General features: G+C 40.3%; 1 protein-coding gene across 1 annotated transcript in view; it reads right to left on the bottom strand.

The window, feature by feature from the left end:
* LOC147018262 (endothelin-converting enzyme 2-like) overlaps positions 1-22,859 on the bottom strand; it is a 119,898-nt gene that overhangs the window by 72,835 nt on the left and 24,204 nt on the right. Inside the window, exons 3-7 of the mRNA XM_085897803.1 lie at positions 18,528-18,743; positions 7,824-7,951; positions 7,072-7,209; positions 2,364-2,417; positions 1,318-1,497 (exon numbers count right to left, since the gene is read on the bottom strand). Of these exons, the coding sequence (XP_085753929.1) occupies positions 1,318-1,497; positions 2,364-2,417; positions 7,072-7,209; positions 7,824-7,951; positions 18,528-18,743 (716 nt within the window). The remainder of the gene's footprint in view (positions 1-1,317; positions 1,498-2,363; positions 2,418-7,071; positions 7,210-7,823; positions 7,952-18,527; positions 18,744-22,859) is intronic.

Genomic DNA, 22,859 nt, shown 5'->3' with positions numbered 1-22,859 from the left:
TCTCCACTAAGCTGTATGCCCCTTGGTTAACACCCGATGGAGTCCCATCCAAAGTGTACGGTAGATTTCGAACCACATCCCATACCCTTTCTTCTTATCTAAGAATTTTCTGTCCAATTTGCACCCCCCCCCCAACCCCTACACCCTCTTTCCTCCTTCCCACATCATCAATTGTGCAGAAGATTTATAAAATGACAATAAAATGAACCAAGGTAAAGATGGATGAAAGGCTGCAATTAATAGAGCGTTTTGTTAATTCATTATATCATTCTACCTATCAGCTGACGCAGACTAGCGTTCATAAAGACCAGGTTTCCATTGTATTACATCAATGGATGCATTGCATGAAGATAACACCATGATTTGTGATAACTACTGAAACAATACCGCATGTGGCAATCCACAAGTCAAGGTTTTGGGCAGAACACAACCCCCATTAAGGTCCCAGACACCATTATACAGTCTCAGGGTAGGAAAGTCAATTTCCTTGAGTTAAATGTAACAGCACACACAATGTGAGCACTTCCTCATTATCATCTTGTCCTTTCTCTTTGATTCTACCAACGTCCCTTCAAAAATTGTTATTGCTAAAGAGGAATCTACTGCTTCTTCTATTGGCTTCAATTATTCCCACTTTCTTGTGGGATCAGCCAGGGAAAGTTGGTGGCCCAAGTCTTTCACAAACTGGTTTGCCACACCTGACACACGACTCAAGGTAGCTGGAATTTGGAATTCAGCCAAGGTGCCAGAAATGACTCGCCTACTCTCCATGAAAAAAAACACCATGAGAACGTCCACCATCGACAGGTGCTGGCAGACGGGTTGTCTGGCTTAAAGCCATTCCGAGTGACAGCATGCACATTCGTGAATCGTCCTCCATGTTCAAAAACAGGATGCCAGTTTATAGCTGGATTGAGATTCAAATCCAGGCTAGACTGTTCAAAGGTGAGTGTGTATACCTCAAAGCTATCCTGCCAGCCCCCAATGGTTCATGAGATTTTCTGGAAAAATTGTGTCAAGCAATGTCTTCAAAAGTTAATCAACCAAAAGACTAATGCTACATAAAATTTCTTAATTTACCAAACATACAAGTACAAATACTAACTTCAAAATTCACTCACTTAATACAAAAAAAAAAAATCTTATGACTTTCCAAAAGCCGAAAACTAAAACATCCTGTCTTTGTCTGAATCCGATGCTCCACCCCACACACAGGTGACCCATTAATTTATAAAGCAGTATGAAATAAGTTATTCAACCAAGCAATGTCGTGCTCAGATTATACACAAGGCGGAAAGTTATGGTTGCTTTTTGTACTTGCAGATCAAGAAGACTGATTTTTTCAAAGTCTCTCTCAGCTTCACTAGCTTTAAGGGAGATGCCAGCAAGTTGTTTCTCCACTTTCAAAATCTGCTCTCCGATTGACCTGTTGTAGTTGGTGTCCAAAAGCACGAGTTTGAGCACGTCATGGATGTAAGTTTGGTAAGCAGCAAGAACCTGAGAAAATGACCAGAAAAAATACATCAGAGGTACTTCTGAAAGTTTGGCATTTAAATAAATTCAAAAATGCTTTTTGGCCCAAGTCTTTCAATATTTTCCATTACACAAGGAGGAAAACATAATTTATTGATCTAGACTAACTAGAGTTAATAAAAGGCCTTTATTCATTTTTAAATCATAAATAGCTGTTGACTCCAAAATGATGCTTGAAAAGTTATTACAAAGGATAGATGTGTGCAACAATTTGGTCACACATTATGGAGTGTGAATGCATGTGGTGTTTAGATATTATGAGAGTTTGGTTGAATAAATATCGAGGCTAGAGAAAGAGCAAACAGTCATTAGGGCTATAATAATGACAGAATAGCATTCGGAAACCGGAGTAAATAAGACATCCGAATGAACGGGACTAGCAGGACGAGAAATACGAGATGGTGATGGGCTGTAATCCTGAAGCACTGATGGAAACGGCAGAATGGAGGAGATGTAACAGGAGAGAAAAAGAGAACAAAGGAATAAAGGCAAGAAGAAAGCCATTGGAAGCTTTCAATGACACAGGTCGAACACAGTATTTTGAGCAAACTTTGTGTACTGACTGCTCGGATTATGTATGGAAAACATTGACTTGAATGTATTCTTAGAGTATTGACCAATAGTTCAGATAAATTCCAAGTAGCGTATCTGACATTATTCAAGCATAGAGCGAAATGCCGACCTCTTTAAAACCCTTTGGAGGTTTTTAATCTTGAGAAAAGAGCTTCTCAATTCATTTAAACAAGTTTCCAAAAGTTTCTAAAAATTCCAATTTGATGAACATGATAATATGCTTACTTGAAAGGAATTTTAAGAATGCATAAACTTACCGTTGAATTTTGATAAAGATCAGAAGAGGGCAGACCCAGTTCTGGTTGGCTTATCTAAAGAAAAAAAAAAACAAGAGTACAAGAATATTATTTATGTATTCATATCATTTTAAAATGAATCGATTTTTCAATCCCTTCATTAGATTACCAAGGTACATTTTCACAGTTGTAAATGAGACACATTTTACAAGTTATACTCACCTTAATCCATGCTCTGTATGAAAAGCTGACAATTTGTTTTTGATTGTTTTGGTTAGTTTTGGATTGCTACTTTCAGGTCAATGAAAGGTAAAAGCAGTAGTGTGTGTATGTACACATCATATGTGTGTATGAACAGTGAAAGGGTAAATTTTCAAAGAAATAAGACACACATACACACACACACACACAAATTCACAAGGTATGATGCATTCCATCTATACTAGACTGGGTTTATTTGCCAGTGGCCATCACATACCTGTTATCTCGTTTTACTTTTATAAAGAAAAGTTGAAGATCAGTAAGTAGGTAATAAAGTTACCACGAGTGATAACGGCGGCGTATACCGAGAAGATTACGTATTGACCGATATGCCACACTGGCTTCCCTAAAACATATAGTGTTGAAGATTGATACAGACTTGCGACGGTCATGTTTTATTCATTACCATCCAGTGGAAATTGGTGAATTAAACATGTCACCAATAAAAGCTTAAAATGAATGTTTGTCCATGGGTGTTTTGCCTCGTTTTAGTTTGTTTCAATAAATAAATTGAAGTTCATGGAAAACCTAAGCAAGGGGTGGATGGAAGACAACAGTGAGTGTGACAGGGTGGATGGGAGAATAAGGGACAGAAGACAAATAGCACCAGAATGAATAAATAAAGCATCAGATAAACAAAGGGCTAGCAAGACTAGAAAAGCTCATGAGTTGCGACGGAGACAACATGAGATGGCAATCAACTCCATCTTTGGAGAACCAGATAAAATCACATGTTTGGATTAATTCGGGGAGGTGGTTCCAATAAATAACAGAAAAGGAGGATGAGTTGCGAGTCATGGCTTATGAAGGGTAACAAGGAGTGGGTCAGAGGAAGAATGTGCATGGATGGGGGGAGGGGGAGGGGGAGGGGGGATATGGAGTCTGATAAAAGGGCAAAAATAATAGGAGGTGAAATATTTCAGAAAATAAAATAGAAGATTGTAAATGTTGCCAACTTGCATTGTGAGAGAAGGCAGCCCTAAGGCTTGGCCTCCTGGTGAGGGAAACTGAAGGATCTCAAGGCCTGAGATTCCACCATTTCTACAGGATCATGTGGGATATAGGAGCAACAGCCCAAAGATGGAGAAGCCATCTTCCCAAGCACGACAACTGATCCCATTGTAAACTTCTAAATTCAGAATGGCTCAGAAAACACTTTACTCTCCAGATGATTTCAAAATGAGTTTGCCCAATATATGCTGACCAGTTAGCCAGTGAGCAATATGGTCTGCCCAATATACAGTATCTCACAAAAGTGAGTACACCCTTTACAAAATGTACATATTTTGTTGTAACTTTTTACTTAGATGTATTATAAACACAAGACTCAAATAGATGACAGAGTCGACATTCTGTCATACATGTACAGGCCCAAAACATTTATTCTGTGGAAACAATGTGGCATACTGGGCATATCTGTGAAAAGGGGGGAGGGGGAGGGGGGGCAACAAAAGTGAGTACACCCTATGTACTTTCTCACATTGAAGGGTTATTGTTTTCAGTATTTTGTATGTCCACCATTGTTTTTGAGCACAGCAGCTGTTCTACTCAGTATGCAGTTGACCAGTGTTCCACATGTCTTTGCCGGGATCCTGTTCCACTCCTCTGCAATGACTTCTCGAAGTTGCGTGATGTTGGACACCTTTCGTCCCTCAACCTTACATTTAAGGATGCCCCACAGGTGTTCTATTGGGTTTAGATCAGGTGACATGGTTCGCCACTCCAACACATTGACCTTAGACTTCTTCAGAAAGGAAGTTGTCTGCTTGGAACGATGCTTCCAATCGTTTTCGTGCCGAAATACAGCTCCTCCACCAAGTTTTCACACGGAGGGTAACATCTTCTCCTTGAGGATGTCACAGGACATCGTAGAATCCATGTTTCCCTCAATGAACTTGAGCTCTCCAGCACCGGCAGCACTCATGCATCCCCAAACCACCATGCTTGGTAGTAGGGATAAGGCACTTGTCTTGGTACTGTTCCCCAGGTCGCCGCCAGATACGCTGCACTCCATCAGATCCAAACAAATTGATCTTCGTTTCATCAGACCAGAGGACATGTTGCTAGTAGTCCAGGGGCTTGGATTGATGTGCTTCAGCAAACTGTTTGCGAGCTTTCTTGTGGCTCTGCTTCATGTTTGCGTACTAACAGACTGGCCAGAAGCTGTGGAAATCTCTTCAGCAATCTTGGCGGCACTTTGTCATCTGTCTTGGAGGACTAGATTCTGAACTTGGCGAACAGTACGTGCAGTCATCTTTGCTGGTCTGCCCTGGTGAGCACAACTCATTGTTGTATGCTTCTTGGAGAACCTCTGGATGACCTTGGCCACGGTGTTGGGGCTTACTTTCAAAGAAGCACTGATCTTCTTGTATCCTTGGCCATCTTTATGTCTGGCAACGATTCGATCTTTGACATCTTTCGAGAGCTCTTCACCATGAGGAGCCATGCTGCTTTCTCAATGGCGATTGGTACAGTATTTCCTATGCAATTGTTTCTTCAGCAAGCAGACATATAATTACTGCATTGAGTACACTTCTTCACTTTTAACATACCACGGAGGTTGCAGCTCTATGGACATTGTATGTATTGTTTGGTACATATTTGTACCTTTAACACTCTTTGACGTAAATATGCAGAAAATGATGAAAATGGAAGCCGTTTTACCATGCTTGACTTACTTCTTTGTGCAGATAATAGCTGGGGTGTGTACTCACTTTTGTTGCCTCTTGTTTCAGAAATATTTGTAATATGCCACATTGTTTTTATGGAATGGCAGTTTTGTGCCTACATTCATATTGCAGAATGTCTACTCTGTCATCAACTCAAAGGTTTTGCTTCCACCACAGCTGCTTAAAAAGTTGTACTGAATTATTTACATATTTGTGAGGGGTGTACTCACTTTTGTGAGATACTGTATGTTGTGGTTCATAATAAGACTGAAAAACAAGTTCCAAGGTCTTTGTGTTTTGATATTCAGTTGCTGACGCCTCTCATCCCTTTCCTTTTTGCCACTCATCCATGAGCTACCCCCCCCCCCCCCCCCGTCATTTTGCGCCTCAGTGAACCGAGATTCCTGTCTTTTAAAAAACGGTTGGACATCGGACAGAGGTTGATTGCAGAAGTGGATTGGAAGTTTGGCCTGTAGATCTTAATGAACGGATTGACAAAATGCGGAAGTATAAGTTGTTTGCATTAATTGCCATGTTCCAAGTTAAATGACAAGCTTCTTTTAGTTGATTGCATTACGAAGATAAAGTAGGAATTGTCAGATCGTCTCATAAGATTTTTAAAAAGGCAAGTACATTATTAATTTTAAAGTGTCAGTGTTTTTTATTACAAGACTAGAGCGAAGGACACAACACATTCCTGTGAACCTCCACTTCTTCTTCTTCTTCTTCTTCTTCTGACATATGGCAGCTTGGCTGCTGGGTAGCTATCATTTTGTTTGGCATGACTATGATGCTGATGTGCCCCGATACCAGTATACTGGTACTCATTTCGCCAACCTTGGAAGGATGACAAGCCAAGTCAACCCCACCTGGTGTTAATTCAGCGGCCAACGGGGCTCAAACTCAGGACCCAAAGATCCCAAGCCAGCCACCCTAACCACTGAGCCAACACCAGACTCAACCTCCATTTAGAATGAGTGAAATGAAGCATTTTGAAAATTTCGAATTATTCTCACTCAGATTTCAACATCACTGTAATGCACATTATCAAGTCGTTTACACTTTCTTTTTCGGTGACATGTATTTTATAGTGGAAGGTGATGTGTAATACTGGCTACCACTCGGTGGCGATATATGATACACATTTACAATGAGAGAATTGGCGTCTTCCCTCCACGCTGAACTCCCTTCCTCAAATATGCTACCCCGACAGAAACCATACTTGGGGTACCCTTAAGCAACATGTAAAATTTGGTTGGATTTGGTTAAGTAGTTTTTTAGTTTTTGAAGCACATACAAACAAACAAATATACAGTAATTGATACCAGCAAAGCGATGGGTAAAAACACCCAGTCTATATTTACAAATTCAATTTTATCATATATATATATATATATATATATATATATATATATATATATATATATATATATATATATATATATATATATATATAGTTTTTCATCAAAGGCAATGTGGAACAACAATAATCACAAGAAACAATGAAAGTGACACATCTTAAGACAATTTCTTTTTTTGGAAAGTGGATACAAAGTATGCAGGCAAGTTTAAAAAAATTTTGAAAGATCTACAGACAACATTGTGGTGAATGAAGGGAAGTTGTTTTGAATCCAAAAAGAGAGAAGCCAAAAAGGTGTGAGTTGACAAACATAAGAAAGAGAAGAGGGGAAAAAGATGGAGGAGGAGGAAATGGGGAAAATAATAAATGGGGAAAATAAGAGATGGGGAAATAGGAGGAGATTGGGAAGAAGATTAAAGTGCATGGAGAACAAACCCACATGAAGAGCATTGGTTAGGCAATGCCGTTGGGACAGCAGGGTGCGAAGTCTGAACAGTGGCAGGGACATCATATTTCCAGCCAAAGTCTCGGTGAGAGACTGAATTGTATAAGACGTTGAATATGTCAACAAAGTCATCTGCAAACACGCATGCCCAGAAAAATGCTGTCACAACGCATTTCAGCTTTCAGAATATACCAACGATTTTTCCTTGCTCTACAAAACCAAGAGCTGATCACCAAATGGGTTATTCATACCCTGAATCCTAACTGACCCAATGTCGTGATCTGATTGAGCCAGACATTGAGTGATGCCACTCATAAACAAGATGTACAGCACACAGTAGATCACCTTAAAATAATATCATGGTGTAAATTATTCAAGTCAAATACAAATCAAAGGGAAATTGATGATTGTGGAGTTAGTAGTACTAAAAATAAAAAATAAAAACTGCCTCTTATTATCCAGGGCCGTATGTACCAACTAAAAATAACGAATTCAAAGCGTAGCTCAGTTTGCAGTGCACATTTTGCATCCAAAACATGATGCAACAATGGCAGCATGAAAACCAATATCAATTCTGTCTTATGCTCGCTTGCATACCTTTGAGATTGGACAATTTGCATCAATTACAAAGTTGATTTTTATATTTCTGGCCACACAGTGTACAAAGCAAGCCGTACAGATTCTCTAACGATGCATTGCATATTTAGTGCACAATTAACTGAACAGAAATGAATTAGGAGATATACTTCTTTGAAGAAGGCCTGGAGAGGAATAACTCCACGATCTGCCAGCTGAGATTCATTTACACAGCCACGGTAGAAGCGCATTGCCTTGCGTTCGGCTTCACTGTGATCATGTTTAAGAACTGCCGTCTCTGTAACACAAAAGACCAGGACACAATACAAAAATCAAAGAAATTCAAACAAAAGAAAGAGCCGTTCATGGAATCCTGCACATTGCAACGCTCAAACACCAGCGAACTGGTCAAGTTCAGATGTTATTCAAGAACATCTCATCATATGACTCGTGCTTAATTATAAACTCTCCACAGGATGGTGTGTTGTATAAAGCAGAGTCCCCTCCTGGTGTTGCTCCAGATGCTCGTTTTTAACCAGATTAAACTCCACTGGTTATCAAATGAAACCAAGGACGAGGAAGCATGTGAAGACTATGGTGTGCAACAATTAGCAGTTAAAAGCCAGTCTGTGCTCAATACATTAGCTATTGAGCTTTTGTATGTATACTTTTTTTAATCTCGAGTGGGTTGGATTGTATTTCTGTGCTTTGTCACAATTTTTCGAGATTGGCGAATGAAATGTTTTAATTGATTTAGACCAGGGTGTCAAAATAAAATGTATTAGTCTTCATGAAGGAGAGTGGCTCTTTTGCTTGTAGACGAAGGGTTAACGACACAAGCATCGGCTTCTAGCTTCTTCCCACGGAGGTTTACGTAAGTATTTTGATCAACGTTCTCCCGTTGATCCCATTCATTGTTCTACATGTCATATGGGTTCGTTAAAGTTTATGGTTACCATATATACTCCATCATTTTCAACAATGTGGGACAATGAAGGGAGGTGAAAAAAAATGTTTTTCCCTTTCTGAGAAATTTTCAGAACAAAAAAAAAGATGCAACTTCCATTCCAGTGAAACCAGGAACCTTCGCCCACAACGAAGAAAAATGTGGGAGGCTGCCTGAAAATTACAAGGAAAAGGTCTAACGTCTTTGCCAAGTTTCACCAGTACAAGTCAATTGTTTTCCAGTTGGAGGAAAGTAACCCTTTGACTCCATCCCATACACATGTCTCCAAGGAAACGGTTGTCTTATGTGTGATGAGTTTGCATGGAAAGAAAAACATGATATATATATATATATTTTATGACTACTACTACCAACTATCTCTATCTCTATCTCTCCCTCTCTCTCCCTCCCTCTCTCCCTCCCTCTCTCCATCCATCTCTCTCTCCCTCTCTCTCCCTCTCTCACCCTCTCCCGCTCTCTCTGTCTCTCTCTCGAGTGCAGCCTGTGGCTGCTGGTTGCATCATTGGTTGGGACGCGGCCATGCCGCTGATGCAGTGTCCCCCTGACCAGTACCCACTGGTGCTCATTTTGCCGACCTCGGAAGGATTACAGGCTGAGTCAACCCCACCTGGTATTAATTCAACGAAAAGCAGGATTTGAACTCAGGACCCAAGGTTCCGAAGACCACCACCCTTACCATTAAGCCAACACCAGGCAGCGAAGTATTATTTTTACACATTCATCTCGAAAGTACATTTGTACACATAAATTATTATTTGTACACATTCACCACTGATGTACATTTGTGTGCAAAAACTATACATGAGATATGGTACCAAAGAAGAAGAAAAAAAAAGAGTTTAGTTAATTTGCTCGTTTTATAATACACAATAGAATGTCATTCTCGGTAAATGAAGTGCCATAATGAGCGAGCTTCTTTTCCCCAGAAGAAAAGACGAGACAAACTCGAAGCGACAGCTCGTTGAATCGAGCCGAAAGAAAATGCAATCAGCAATCATAGTTGGAATTATTCACCTGATTTGTTGTCAGTTACTTGTATAAAAACTTGAAGGGCACTCGGTAGAGCGCATACCTCCGCCACGTAATGCCTCATCCAAAAGAACATATCGGACCCCAATACATGCTTGAAATATCATGCTATACAATACCATATCGTTTTTGGCCCTATCTCTCAATGGTGAAGAATCACTTTAAAAATTCTAGTCGTTGGATCCGGATCTTCACCAAAATCTAATCAGTTCGTCCTTTTCACACACCCAACCTGTCCACAAAATTTCATCCGGATCCGTCAACAACCTTTTGAAATATCCTGCACACAAACAAACAAACAGACAAACAAACAGACAGACAGAGGGGTGAAAACATAACCTCCTTCCACCTTTGGTAATTATGCTCTTCACGTCACACTAAATATAATTAGGCTTGTGGATGTGTTTGCGTGTGTGTGTGTGTGTGTGTGTGTGTGTGTGTGTGTGTGTGTGTGTGTGTGTGTGTGTGTGTGTGTGTGTGTGTGTGTGTGTGTGTGTGTGTTTATACATACTCCCAAACCACTTGATGGAATGAGTTGAAATTTGGTGGTTGTACTTGGGGCGTCATAAATTCCCTATGTAAATGTCTATTGTGTAGCACTGCTTGCGATGGGAGGAGTGCATTACAAGTCCCAGCAGTTTACACGTGATATAATAGTATCCCTGGATGAAAACATTATGGAAATGAAAACGACAGAGCCAATTTACATACATGCTCAATTTTATGCACTTCTAAACCAATGGATGAAATAAGTTGAAAAGTGGTGGTTGTACTCGGCGTGCCTGAAAATATTCAAAGTTGGGATGGCCTCCTCCAACCTAGATTTTTTACTTTTACGTGGAAATGGGGAATTATCATAAGAAGTGGGTGAAATATCATAATTGCTAACGTACTCCTGCGCCGCAAGAGAGAATAACTTGAAAATTGCATGTCACTGCGAAAAAAAATTAATGAATCAAACTTCCAGAAGTTGGACAGATCTTTCTGAAATCCTCCAATTATCTGTTATAGTAAATTGAAAAAAAGTCATTGTGGATGAACGAGAACACAAAATGGATCAGGATGCAACAGAACAACAGGAATAGTTGAAGAAGAGGAAATAACACACCAACAGCATTGTTGAGGGACAAAATACAGGGAGACTTGGATAAATAAGGGCTGTGGGGAAGAATAAGGGGTAGGGGAGGGTGCAGGGAGTGCACAGGATGAACACAGAAACAAACTCTCAGGAAGGAAACCTTGGAAGGTTGGAAAGGGATGGGCTTGTGGGGCAGTGAGGGGCAGAAAATATTATGGCTTTGGATGGGAGGTGAGCTGAGAGGATGGTGGTGAACAGATGCCTTGAAGACTTTGAGGGAAGAAGGACATTGAAGAGAATGTGGAAGATGGTTCCACAGGTGGTTCAAAAAGAAAGAGGAACAAATGAGCGGAGTATGCAGGGATTCTGGGTTTCAGGAGTTTCACTACAAGGGGGTGTCTGGTGAACTGGTTGCACCCTGTAGAGACCTGTGGGGGGCAAAGCATGGAAAGAGCAGAGGGTGCAAGACCAGAAGGCGGAAAAAGACAGACACCACCGACCTGTCTGCCATGGGAAAGTCATAGGCCCATAGACTCAGCTTCATCGTGGGAGATTATAATGATCTTAAAGGCTTTCATTTCCACAGCGTCAAGCTGGGCAAAGTATGTGTGGCAGGGGCACCAGCCGAGTGGAAAGCATCACTCCCTCAAGCTGCGGATGAAGGCTTTGTAGGTGGACAAGAGTGCAGGTGTGCAAAGGAAGGTCTTTCCACAATGAAGGATGCCCCAGTCAGAGGCTGGCTTTGGAGGCCAACTTTGAAATGTGGTTTTCCCAAGAAAGATCAAAGCTGGTAGTGAGACTTAAGAGTTTGAGTGACTGAACTTCCTCAAGAGGATTACAAGGAAAGTAAATGGGAGGGTTTGCAAGATGGTCCTTTTGGAGAAAGAGATGGTGAGAGTGTGAGATTTGTCAGGATTGAAGGACATATTCCAAGTGTTTGACCAGCTTATGATTCTATCAAGCTCTGAAGAGAGGGAAGAGGCCTATCTGAAAGGTGAGGGATATCACAGCAGAGAGTGCAGTCATCAGGAAATAGATAAAGAGGATTTTCCAGAGAGTCAGAGAGATCATTGGTGAAGATTAGGAATAAAATGGGGCCTAGAATACCACCTTGGGGCACTCCTGCCTTGACAGGGAACGGAGTGGAAAGGATTCCATTGAGAGCCACACATTGGCTACGAGAGTAGAGGAAGTCAGTCAGCCAAGAATATAGTTGGCCTTGGATACTTTGGCAGAGAGTTTGGAGAGCAAGGCATGATGCTAGACAACAGCAAAAGTTCAAGATATGTCTAAAGAGACAGCCCTGATCTCATGTCTGACATTGGGGGCCTCCATCCATTGTTGGGTGAGTAGAAGCAGCATGTCCAAGGTAGAGTGATCTGGTCTGAAACCAAATTGGTCATCTGACATATGAGGTTGTTGGAGAAAAGCAAGGATTTCATATCAACTGTGATGATATTATTCCATGACCTTGCTGATGATTTGAAGGAAACTAGTAGGTCTGTAGTTAAGGGGTCGGTTTTTGCACAGTTTTTATGTAATGCTGTGATGTTGATTTCCAAGCAGATGGAAGATGTCCTTCCATCAGATGAAGATGTCCAACACAAGCAGTTGGCCCTTTCATCCAACAGCAAGGTTACAACTTCGTCTTTGTGGATGACAACTCTGGTTCATACCATGCATATATTATCCATGCTGCACTTCAGGACCACAGCATCATTCGCCTGGACTGGCCTACATGATCGCCGGACTTGAATCAAACTCAACATGCTTGATATATCATCATAAACATCTTAGCATGGCATGTTTGTGGTTGCCAAGGTCACCTGTATCACATGTTCCTATCATATTTATACGACTTGCTGTCAAGACAACAAACATCACACGGTAAAATTCATAGGGTCTCATGATGGTCATAGTGGTGAAGCAATAGGTAATAACCATTTCCGCCATTGCCATTTTGCACACTCCTTTCAGACAACCATGTTGTTTTTGCCGAACAACTCAACTTTGGCTTCACTGACATAGTTTGTTTGAGAAGTGCATGGATTGATGACCTGGTCCTCTTCAATCGGAAAATTAACAAATTTGAGCAGACTGTCACAAAATATTTATGAGAAACTTTTCGGCAGTGCGTTGTGTTCTGCGCATTTTCACACTTGTTAACAATACACAGATTTGATGCGGGGAATTTGTTTATTTATACAAGACCATCATATTTGCTGAAGCTCGGGTAAATGCAAAGTACAAATATCGAGTCGAGTAAAAATGGTACAATTGTTAATGTTGAAAATGTATTTTTATAGCCCGAGGAAAGGTCGTGAGTGTTTAGGGAATTTGTGGTCGATTCCATTTGTGGAGCCATCTCATCGTAACAAGAAAATCCGGGCCGCATCTGGGGATAGAGAACCATCTTGTGCTTACCAGTTCTAAAGCGAGGGGCTTTAGGGAATGTTTGTGAGCTGTGTATGAACTGTGTATAAGTGGCAAAGCAGAGCAGTGAGGGAGAGCAGAGAGAAGTCAGTCATCTTTTGTTTTGTGCAGAGCAATGCTGGTGGTGTTGCTTTATGTTTATACTTACAATCAACTCAAAGTTGGTCTGCATCAAGTCAGACATAGGTAGGTGAAAAAAAAATATCTTGGTTTGACGTAACAAAACAAAAAAAACAACACGAGTCTAGAAACTCTCGTTACCTCCACCACCATAGGTGGATGCAGGATATGTTTTCACCCCTGTTTGTCTGCGAGCAGGATATCTCAAAAAGTTATGGACAGATCCAGGCGAAACTTTGTGGACAGGTTGGGTATGACAAGGACGAACTCATTCGATTTTGGTGAAGATCCGGATCTGGACATGAGAATTTTTTTTAATTTTGTAAGCGATTCCTCACCATATGTGGCATGATATATGGCATGATATTTCATAAAGTTGTGGATTAATTCGAACGAAACTTGGTGGATGAGTTGAGTCGGTGAGGTGACAAGAACAAGCCGATTTGATGAAAAAGTGCGGATGCCAAGCCAGCCTATCAGTGGGATCCAAAACGTAAACTGTTCATCCTGGTGGAGGTATGTGCTCTACTGAGTGCCATTCTAGTTCCTTAATGTTTTGTGAAGAGTATATGATATTACAAAATGAAGACTCAGGGAAATATGGGTCTATGTTTGAACCTAATAAGCAGGACCATTCATATATTGTGTGACAAATCTGGTAGAAAAATACAAATATGGACTCCTGTGCATGACCGGGATAGCGATCTGGTCTGCCGCATGCTCTCGGTCACAAAAGGGTTGCCACTTTTTCATTTTTTTATAAATCTATTACAAAAGGAGGCCCCTTGATACTTTTGGTATGGAGAGAGGTCTTTCAGGAGGAACTGTAAAAGACCTTGCAAGAACTGTAAAAGATCTTCCAAAGGATGTCTTTTCCAGGTCTTTTTGGCCAGCAGCATGACAAACAAAAATGGCACTTGAGAAAGACCAGCCCACTTATCCTTTCAAATTAATGAATTTTCCACACATCACACAGAGACTACACAACTATGATCTACAAGCTCGCCCTAAGCCATGGACACCCAAAGCAGCTGAATACCCAGGGGTGCATGGATTAGCCATTGGGATTTGTGCAATCACAGCCCCCTTCCAATATTTTGTAAAACTATTAAATTAACCCTCCCCTACTTTTGTTTAAATTGATGTAGTAGTTATGTTGGCTGCTTTCCAAGCAGATGAAAGTCAACCTGGGGCAAATAATAGGGTGAACATCGCACTCAGCTTCATCGCAAGAGATTGCAATTATTGCCACTCTACCCCTGCCCAGCTTATTTTGTCAATCCAGGAATGATATAGCCAAGTATTATCCTCGCCGGAGGAGAGGGCATTGTATTTGGGTCCATTTGTTTGTTTGTTTGTCTACTTGTTTCTTTGTTCACACAGAACTTTAGTGTTTTTCTCTGCAACCACTTGTCAGATTGACACAAAATTTTCACCATAGGAGCAACTACTCATTTGGAATGTTTTATTGATAATGACGTCATAGGTCAAGTGGTGTGGCAGCCACACTGAAAAAAAAAATGAAAAACTTTGGACTTCTACATCTCCGAAACCACACCATGGAAAAAAGTGAAACTTGGCACATGGCAATACTCCACATGGGGAACAAGTGTGAATTGTTTATGATGTCATAGGTGCCTTCATTATGACGTCATAATTGCATCAGTAGAATGCTACATCCGATAGGTATGAAACATTTTTTGCGTCATCTAGGGAAAATTGGTTCAGAGAAATAAAAAAAATTGAACATGTCATAGGTCACATTGTTTGGCAGCCATATTGGATTTACCCTAAAACCCATCGAAAATCTTCTCCAGAACGGCTGGACAGGTCTTCACACATGTTCCCCAAACTTCGGTCACATGGTCTGGCAGCCATCTTGGATTGAGCAAAAATCTTTTTTTTTTAAATTCTCTTGAACCACTTCATTGATCAATGTGAAACTTCACAATTATGATAGAGTAGTGATGGGGAATACAGGTTTTAAATTTCAACCTCAGACGCATGGTCTGGCAGCCAGAAATATATATTTTTTAATGGGTTATTTTTGATTTTTTTTATTTATTTTTGAAAAAGGCTCACTTGGCTGTGCCTGGATGGGTTTGAGGGCAGGGGAGTAGCAGCTGAAATGTGAATCCTATCCAGGTTCCTACTGATGACTTCATCTTTGTTTTTGCTTGTTCGGAATCCTTCTGATTACTCCAATGCAGGACTGTACCTATTTGGTCTTCCATTTGATTAGAATTGAATTTATTTTTATCCCATTCTAAATTCATTTGAATAACAATAAACGTCATGGGTCAGGGTCAATTGTCTAATCAAAGCGGGATGTCTTGGTACCCGATCATCACTGCCAGCAATTATAAAGTGGCGTTTCTAGTTATGTCTATTATTAATTCCGTAATGCACCAGCACGCAAACACCACACCAAAAACAGGTTCTGGCAAGGATCTGCAATCTCTGATTGCTCTTTTTCTTGTTGCATTTGCAGCACAGTACAAGGACAAACTATTTGACAAAAATAATCCCACAGCAAAGGCAAATAAACATTAATCCAGGAACAAAAATATGTAATTGAACATTTTCTAACAATGGCTTTCTTTCCAAATTGTACTTCATCATTCATTTTGTATTTTAACATTTCAAGTCCAAATAAATTGTTATAATCTACTATAAATGGATGTGTGTGTGTGTGTGTGTGTGTGTGTGTGTGTGTGTGTGTGTGTGTGTGTGTGTGTGTGTGTGTGTGTGTGTGTGTGTGTGTGTGTGTGTGTGTGTGTGTGTGTGTGTGTGTGTGTGTGTGTGTGTGTTGTTATACTGGAGCTGATGTGAAACGTGATACACTGAAATGATCGTCATGATCTCCCAAGTTGATTAGGCTAATTAACTACAAAGAACCCAGAAGAATTCCCATATTTTAAATGCAAGCTATATTAAGGTGCATAGAGCAGCTTGATGCATCCATAGGTGCATAGAGCATGGCATTCTAATTGGAAAATAAATAACAAAAAGAATGATAACATTCTAACAAAGCAAACATCAATTATTACAAATAATATTAACAACAATAATAATAGTCGTATAATAACAACGAACACATAATCTCCACCCTGACCAAAGCTCATCAAGGCTTAATGAAAAGCAAGCTATTGCTCAAGCAGTACAGCAGTCAGGTATGCTACAAAGCTGTGAAAACCAATGAATATTTGTACCACTAGAAAAACAGGCCCACCAGTACCAAAAATGAGGTGACTGTGAATGGAGAGATTTTTCTTTCCTTCATTTGTCAATAACCTCTCATGAGAGGTAAAACTACCACGTGACAATCTGCAGTTTGTTAGCTGATATTGCGATCAGCCATCTGTTTTAAAATGTCGAGATCACATGCATTACAAACAGAATGCACAAACAAGTCTCCACCTGGCGATAAGCTGTCATTCTGGTTACTTTATAGGAAGAGTCTTGCATTAAATGAGGTGTTGAGAATTTTTTTTAGCAGTTTCTGATAACCACCACAATAATATTTCTTGCAAAGCCATTTCTTTAAACTTCCCCATTTTTTTCCAAATGTTTACAGCCTTTTCTGTTTTGTTTGTTTTTAACTTCCCAGAATATACTCGAGGACAAAAAGCCGCCATGCTACTCAGATAAGCCAAGTGAGGCAGCTGACCGAGTTGGAGAGCAAGAAAACAAGAGAAATGCCACCTTCCCAGTTTTCCTTCCCAATGTTGAGCAATTTCTGGCTCTGGGTGGATACATTTTTATTAAACTTTCCACTATCCTTTCATTACCTCCGCTACCACAGGTGGATGGGGGTTATGTTTGTACTGCTGTTTGTCTGGGTGCTTGTTTGTTTCTGTCTGTCTGTCTGTGAACAGGATATCTCAAAAGTTGTGGATTGATTGTGACAAAACTTGGTGAATGAGTTGGTTAGATGACAAGAACAAGCCGATTAGATTATAGTTCCGGTAAGCATATCCAGCCTGTCAGTGGGATATGAACCGTAAACCGTTCAGCCTGGCAGAGTTGTACACTCTATGAAGTGCCGTTCTAGTTTGTTGATGTCACAACTGAAGGAATTGCCCTCCACTATTTTCCTGCTCTCGACGTTAAACAAAATGTGACTCAAAAGTGCACCACTTCATTCCTTCTACACAGGAATCAATCAGCTGACATCAACATCCAAATTTGTTCTGTTCATGAAGACCTCAATATGGCATGCTACATACTCCTACACACCTACGAGTTTAATACATCATCATCAACATACCATACTCTTCCAGAGTATTGGTGCTGAAGATGGAGTCTCTGTGGCAAGGGTTGTTCTGGGTGGTTTGCCATCGCCTTTCTAACAATTTGTCAGAGTAAAATAATTGGTAGTGTGCTTAGGTTGCTTGTGATAACTCGCCGACTCTTCACGAAAGATACCGAAGGATCTTCAACATCTGGCAGACGGGTCCTCCTGCCTCATAACCTTCTGGTGGATACATAACATATTGATACATCACCCTGCAAGTGAAACACCAGGGTGACAATTTATAACTGGATCAAGATTTGAACCAAAAAAAAGGATGTCTCATTGGCAAGAATGTATATCTCACTGCTATCCTGCAGCCCTTAATACTTCAACTTATTTGCTCTCAGTGTTCAAACATTAGTCCAAGGTAGCCAATCAAGGTAACAAGGAAAGTATTTCTTTTAATCAACACCATAGAACCATTTTCAGGTGTGTGGTATATGATTTAAAAAAAAAACGAAAAAAAAACAATTGGGTGCAGGATGAGGGAAATTGGAAAGTAGTTAAAGTTGGCACAACAATTTCAATATACATAATATACAATATCATATTAAAGGACAGCACGTCTCCTTGTCTGTCTGTCTGTTCACTTACAGACTCAAAAACTGCTTGGCTAATCTCCACCAAATTTTGCGTACATGCTGGGGGTACCCAGGGGTCAGGTCAGGTCATGATCACAAAATAATTCCCACCTACTAACACCCAGCGAGGGTGGATTTTTGCCTGTGCACGTGGCACAGTGCACATTGTTTACCGACCCCTTCCAGAGGGAGGGGTATTTCTTGTAGCCACTGGAACAAAATGAATTTTCCAACCAACAACCCCCCACCCCCAATCCCTCATCGAAAGCCATTCCCAGAGGGAGTTTTCCATTTAAAGTTTTACTGATGAGTTTCTGGTTTATACAATTAAGCAAACATAAAAGTAACGGTAATATGATATTGGCCTACCCAGAGCATATCGGATGGCCTTGCGATTTTCATGCCATACGACATCATGGACATTCCAATGGAGTTTCTCCTCGGGAGGCAAGTTTTTTTGAGGCCAGTTCCCACAGGCGTACTCATAGAGATCCGAGCATGGTTCCACCGTCAGGTCCAGATTCTGCAATATGGTAGCTGCAGCCTTCACACTACTCTCATTCCAGTTTGTGCAGCTTGGAGTACCTGTGTCAGCAGCAGCAATTATGGGACTTCTTGGTATTGCAATTTTAATGTTGCAGTCAAAGCAATTCATTTTGAGACACCTTTACATTCACAGGTGCGAGCAATCTGTGTTATTTCCAAACATGACATTGGAAATTTAAGAAATAAAAATAAAATAATTCGTACAAAAAAGCATACGCGCAGACGTACAAAAAAGTTTTCATTGTCCCTTTTTTAATTGAGAAATCAAATAAAACCATAACCACAGTCAGTGGCATTGTGGATCGTGTTGTGTTTCTAAACCGATGGTCAGTCAGGAGGGGGTGCTGTTCTTGAGTGATGTGAGAGCTAATTGAGTGCGAGAGGTTGTGAGACCCATCTTGGAATAAAAGGAACACACATGGCTAAAGGTTGCTGCCGAGATTCCTTGTTGTTATCCCACTATCTAAAATAAGGCAATAAGGAACTTTCAAAATGAAGTACAAATGGTAAACGAGGGCTTTTGTGCAGACAGCTTGGAGTACCTGTGTCAGCAGCAGCAATTATGGGACTTCTTGGTATTGCAATTTTAATGTTGCAGTCAAAGCACTTCATTGTGTGTTTACACTGAATGGTTCTGCTCACCAGGCACTTTTAACCTGCCAATATCAGAACAAAATCTGCGATTCAAATAGTTTATCAAACGTAATTTTCATCATTTAGACCAAAGAATGGCAATTTCAAGATGGTTAACCATAATTGTTCTGTTCATAAATGCAAATTGGACTTGCGAAAATATAGAAATACAAGAAATATCTGTGGCTGAGAGGTGTCGGGTTTGTACCATCTCCTGTTCATACAACTGAGCAGCGGCAGTGGATATAACTAACACACACACACACACACACACACACAATTTTCGCCTGTACATGTCACACAGTGCAAGGAGTTTACTGACCCCTGCTGGAGACAGGGGAGATTCCTAGCCATGGCAAAAAATATTATTATGTGGAAGGGTGGGGATGATCCAGAGCTAGATTGTTGTAAGAATAGTATGGTCCACGTGTTTCGAGCGGGTTAGATTGCCATGTATCAGTGACCTGTCAGAATCGAAAAAAAGCATTGCCATCTAGTGTGCATCAAGAAGTTACTTCCCCCATAGTCAACACTATTTGGCATATGCTAAAAGTCAAGTCCTCTATTGTCTGCGGCTATGTGGTGTGTGTGTGTGTGTGTGTGTGTGTGTGTGTGTGTGTGTGTGTGTGTGTGTGTGTGTGTGTGTGTGTGTGTGTGTGTGTGTGTGTGTGTGTGTGTGTGTGTGTGTGTGTGTGTGTGTGTGTGTGTGTGACAGCTCTTGCATGAGCATTAGACCCTTGAGGAAAGACAGCCCTTGGTTTCATCATAAAAAAATTTTAACCACCATTCAGGACCATGTATTTATTAAGTGTGCTTGGGAGGGAGCATTACTATTTTCTTTTTTTCAATTGGTGAAAACAGAAAATAGGTAGGAAAATGTAGGGAGATGATTAGGGAGAAAAGATGGAGTAGGAGGTTGGGAGGAGATATAGTCCAAGAGCATTAGGGTTTAACCTGGACATTTTTGGTAACAAGCTGATTTTTTCAGGAAAGGTCCAGGAATGTGTGTGAAATAACATACTAAAAGTCCTCATGAATCCTCCTTGAGCGTTTTCCGCAATCCAAGATGGCGTCCAAAATGGCCGCCATTTCATGTTTTTCTCTTAACTTTGCAAGTAGGTTTCCCCAAAACGCACTTTAGATGTCTAAATATATGTTTTGAAGAACAAGGAACTCAATAGAATACATTATAAGAGATGTAGAAGCACACAAGTGCCAATGCCATCACATGATTGCCATCACATGATTCTGCAATTTCTATAACACATCACAATCACAGTACTCTTTAGCATGTTTACATATTGATACCTGTGAAGTTAAATTACGGATGAATCAACTCATTGTGGGGTGCCAGAATGTCTGGTAGGAATTGTATTGGGCAGAGAAAATCTCGCAAGGAAACCCGAGAGGAAAATGATGATGATAGTGGCTACTCCACAGAAATTCACTGCCATGTAATATGTGACTTGAAGACTAACTTATTTTGTTATCCCTAGATGTGCACTGCACTTGTACTGTCGCAGCCTGGTAATATATTTTATCTCCTATGACAACCAGGGATGACATCTCATAGCACTTTGTATCCAATGGAAAAGGCACTTTAAAATGTCTGCTATTATTAATAATGAATGTATACTAGCATATCACAATATAGGAATGACATGACACACACAAAAAGGAACCTTTTATACAAATACAGCATACATGTACCAATAGGAAGGAGTGTCATACACTCTCTGATTTCTATCATACTATAATTCTTTTCATCTGCATGAAACAAATAAAATGATTCAATACAATGTTTTAGGTGTAACGATAGACTACTCCACAGAAATTCCCTGTCAAGTGATATTACACAGTACTGTGTAGTACATGCATGAAGACACAAATTTTGATCATGCATTTAGTCTGGGTACCAAAAATAATAGTTTTACTTCCTTAATGATAACGGAATGTTTCAAATAGAACTCACCTCATGGTAGACATCAACTGCATCTTGTTGGTAAAAAAGGTTAGCACCAAGTTTTCAATTTCCGAGCTTTAGGTGACGAAAATGGACCATATGGCAAATTTATGTCGCCCTGTCTGTTTAGCATCAAACTGATGGTACAATGTTTCCCTCGTAATGTCATAAGCGATTAAGGGCACACTTCTAGACTTTAACATTCAAATTGATTTGAATACTGTATGCACAGCAACCACATTTATAATTGAAATGTTTGTTGAATATTTTCAGGATGAAATATCACAGTTAATTAATTAATGATAAATATTTAAACAATTTTGAGATAAAATTGTTAATGACGGCCATTTTGGACACCATTTTGGATTTTTGGAAGAGCTCAAACAGTTTTATTGGTACTTGCGTGCTTCAACATCTTTTAAAATGTATTCTATCGAGTTCCTTATACTTCAAAACATATATTTAGACATTTAAAGTGTGTTTTGGGGAAACCTGCTTGCAAAGTTATGAGAAAAACAGAAGAGGCGGCCATTTTGGACGCCATCTTGGATTGCGGAAAACGCTCAAGGAGGATTTATGAGAACTTTTAGTATGTTATTCTAGACATATTCCTGGACCTATCCTGAAAAAATCAGCTTGTTACCAAAAATGTCCAGGTTAGGGCCTATTTTGACCTAATGCTCTTGGACTAATAGGAATGCAGGGAGAGAAGGCAAGGACATATGATAGACTGGGATCTAGGTGGAGTTTAATTAGTCATTTGAGCACAAGAAGTTTACTTGACTGATTGTCTGAGGTCGATTTGAGCACAAGAGGTTGATTGTCCAGAACCATTGTATAGACATGAGTGATGCTAAAAGGTCGGTCTTAAAGGCGCTGTCACACCTTGACGATTTAGCCAGCAATGGCAACGTATAAAAATGTATGTAAAACGTTGGCGTACACCGAAATTTTGATGTTTTTTTTTTTTTTAAGTTTTGGTCGTATTCATAACGCGTTGGTCATATGCATAACATATTAGTAACGGGCACAGAACGTTTCGTTGTGTTATAGGTAACTTCTACCAACGAATGCTTAGCCTGTTGTCGGCGTTCACAACCTATGCCCAATGATAGTTTAACTTAGGCATAGCGTGCTGCACGTATCGCCGACGATCACGTGGCGTAGCCTGTTAAAAAACTGCCGCACGCAGATTTAAATCATAACCGCCTGAATATTGAAAGTGTCAACCACGCAGTCACACCTTGACGATTTAGCCAGCGTATGCCGACCTATGAAAAATTTGCCGAACCAAGCTGGCACACGTCGAATACGTTATGGGTAAGTTGTGTATACGTTAGGAGCACGCTGAAAAACGATGAAGTATGCTGTCATATTTCGTGGTACGTCTCGTACGTCGTGAAATTTCAAGCATGCTGAAAATTTTACGACGTACTCGCCATATGGCTCACACTTTCCACCACACTGGGAATAAGTTGTAGGCACGATATGCGATCGTTGACACACGTCGACACAAGTTCCTTGTAAGTTACTCATAAGTCAAAACACGTCGAGGTAAT

Source organism: Eptatretus burgeri, chromosome 10 (assembly GCF_056783735.1).
Source record: "Eptatretus burgeri isolate ZD-2024b chromosome 10, Ebu_testis_v1, whole genome shotgun sequence".
NCBI classification, from domain to species: Eukaryota; Metazoa; Chordata; class Myxini; order Myxiniformes; family Myxinidae; genus Eptatretus; species Eptatretus burgeri.
This window is presented reverse-complemented; position numbering and strand designations above follow the sequence as displayed.